Here is a 1,822-nt window from a genome sequence, read left to right as displayed (position 1 = left end):
TCCAGCGCCCAGTTCGGTGACAACCTCTACGGCACCTCGAAGAAGACCATTGCCGACCAGACGGCCAAGGGCAAGGTCGTCGTGCTCGACATTGAGATGGAGGGCGTCAAGCAGGTCCAGAAGAGCGACATCGACGCCCGCTACGTCTTCGTCGCGCCCCCCTCGGCCGACGAGCTCGAGCGCCGCCTGCGCGGCCGCGGTACCGAGTCCGAGGCGAGCATCCAGAAGCGCCTGACCCAGGCCAAGGTTGAGCTGGCCTACGCCGAGACGGGCGTCCACGACAAGGTCATCATCAACGAGGACCTCGAGACGGCCTACAAGGAGCTCGAGGATTTTGTGTACAAGGCATGATGGGACTCCGCATTTCCTCCCCCCCCTTTTCGTCTCTTTTCAGTTGTGTTTTTGGTCTCTATTGCTAGAACATTCAAGAACGAACCGCACCCTCATGGGCTCAACCAGTCACCCATTCACCCTGATGGCCTCTCCGCCGATCTACTGCGACCTTCCGATTCCTCCATGAACAAACTGTGTCTGGAGCTCCCCCAACAAGGTTGCGTAGTTCAGTGTAGAGCGCCCGGGGTTTCTTCTCCCTAGAAAAATTCCGCTTTCGCAGACCTAGAACCTAGATCATTCTCTCTTCCCCGGGAGGTCGGTGGTTCGATTCCACCCGCAGCCATTCTTTTTTTTTCGAACGACGAGCAAGTTCCCAGGGCTTCTGCGTGCTTGTAAGATATTGCCTCGTTAGAATACACTGGCCTGTCTAGTTCTTGCCCGGTATATTGTCTGTGTTTTGATTTCACCGACAGCTGTCCGTTCCATACAAAGACACCACCCATCGCAGGTGGTAGCGAAAGCAGATGTGCCTTCAGAAGAAAATAGCAGTCAGGGAATGCCGATGCACAGTCACCACACTCATATCAGACATTCTCCTCAAATACGATGAGACAGAACGCCTGCAAAATCCAGCCACGCAGTCTCGATACTCATTCGAGTCTGATAATGATGAACGTGAAGTTTCCACCTTTGAAGATCGTAATCGACTAGATCCACCGCCCTCCAGACTATGCGTGGATCTTCGACAAGCGTCCATTCTGGGCCAGAAAACGTCTCCGCCGTTGACGTCAAGGTATCAAATGTGACGATCCTGGCCTATTTTGAGTCGAGGGGACCTAATCAAGGGGACCAAATTGGACAGACCAGGCATGCACAAACGTGGCAGAATAGCGGACAAATCAACCAGTCACCCAGACAAGAACACCAAGAACGTCGCATTTTGAACGCGGCACCAAGTGTCAATTTTCCAGGATATCATACGACAGACATACAATTTGCTCTCCAGCGACCGCCCCTTCTATACCACCTCTACGCCGTCGCCTTGTCCTTCGACTCGTAGGCGGACCCTTCTTGACCATTCGTGGCCCCGTTCGTAGCCCCGTTCGTGGTCCCGTTCGTGGCCCCGTTGGCGACCTCGTCCTCGTCCCACATGACCTTCATGGAGCACGGGAACGGCCACACGCCACCCCAGTCCTCCCTCAGGTAGACGAAGAACCCACCGGGTCTCGGCACCTTCTTGAGCTCACCCTGCGGGCCCGGCTCCCTCCTGACGTTCCGTCTGCGGAAGAGACCCCTGAACATCTCCGTGAGCGCGACCTGGCTCGCCTCGCGCCCGAGGCACGCGTGTGGCCCGAGGCCGTAGTGAATGTACGCCCCCAGCGGACGGCGGGGTCCGCGACCTCCGGGTTCGGGAAAGTGGGCAGCGTCGCGCGCCGCGCCAACAAAGCTGACAAAGACACGGTTCGCCCTTCTTGACTTCAACGCGGCG

The 1,822-nt window shown here is 57.0% G+C and overlaps 2 protein-coding genes and 1 pseudogene across 3 annotated transcripts in view; 2 read left to right on the top strand and 1 right to left on the bottom strand.

The window, feature by feature from the left end:
• The window catches only part of VDBG_03338 (guanylate kinase), a gene marked incomplete at both ends in the record, with an annotated part of 1,230 nt that extends 879 nt beyond the window's left edge, over positions 1-351 (top strand). The window contains one exon of the mRNA XM_003007153.1: positions 43-351. Coding sequence (XP_003007199.1) covers positions 43-351 — 309 coding nt within the window. The remainder of the gene's footprint in view (positions 1-42) is intronic.
• Positions 352-549: 198 nt separating this feature from the next.
• Positions 550-676, top strand: VDBG_15072 (annotated as a pseudogene). The gene has a single exon. The product of its transcript is annotated as a tRNA-OTHER (tRNA).
• Positions 677-1,362: 686 nt separating this feature from the next.
• Positions 1,363-1,822, bottom strand: part of VDBG_03337 (linoleate diol synthase) — a gene marked incomplete at both ends in the record, with an annotated part of 3,821 nt that continues 3,361 nt past the window's right edge. Inside the window, one exon of the mRNA XM_003007152.1 lies at positions 1,363-1,780. Within this exon, the coding sequence (XP_003007198.1) occupies positions 1,363-1,780 (418 nt within the window). The remainder of the gene's footprint in view (positions 1,781-1,822) is intronic.

Source organism: Verticillium alfalfae, genomic scaffold (genome assembly GCF_000150825.1).
Source record: "Verticillium alfalfae VaMs.102 supercont1.3 genomic scaffold, whole genome shotgun sequence".
NCBI lineage: Eukaryota > Fungi > Ascomycota > Sordariomycetes > Glomerellales > Plectosphaerellaceae > Verticillium > Verticillium alfalfae.
This window is presented reverse-complemented; position numbering and strand designations above follow the sequence as displayed.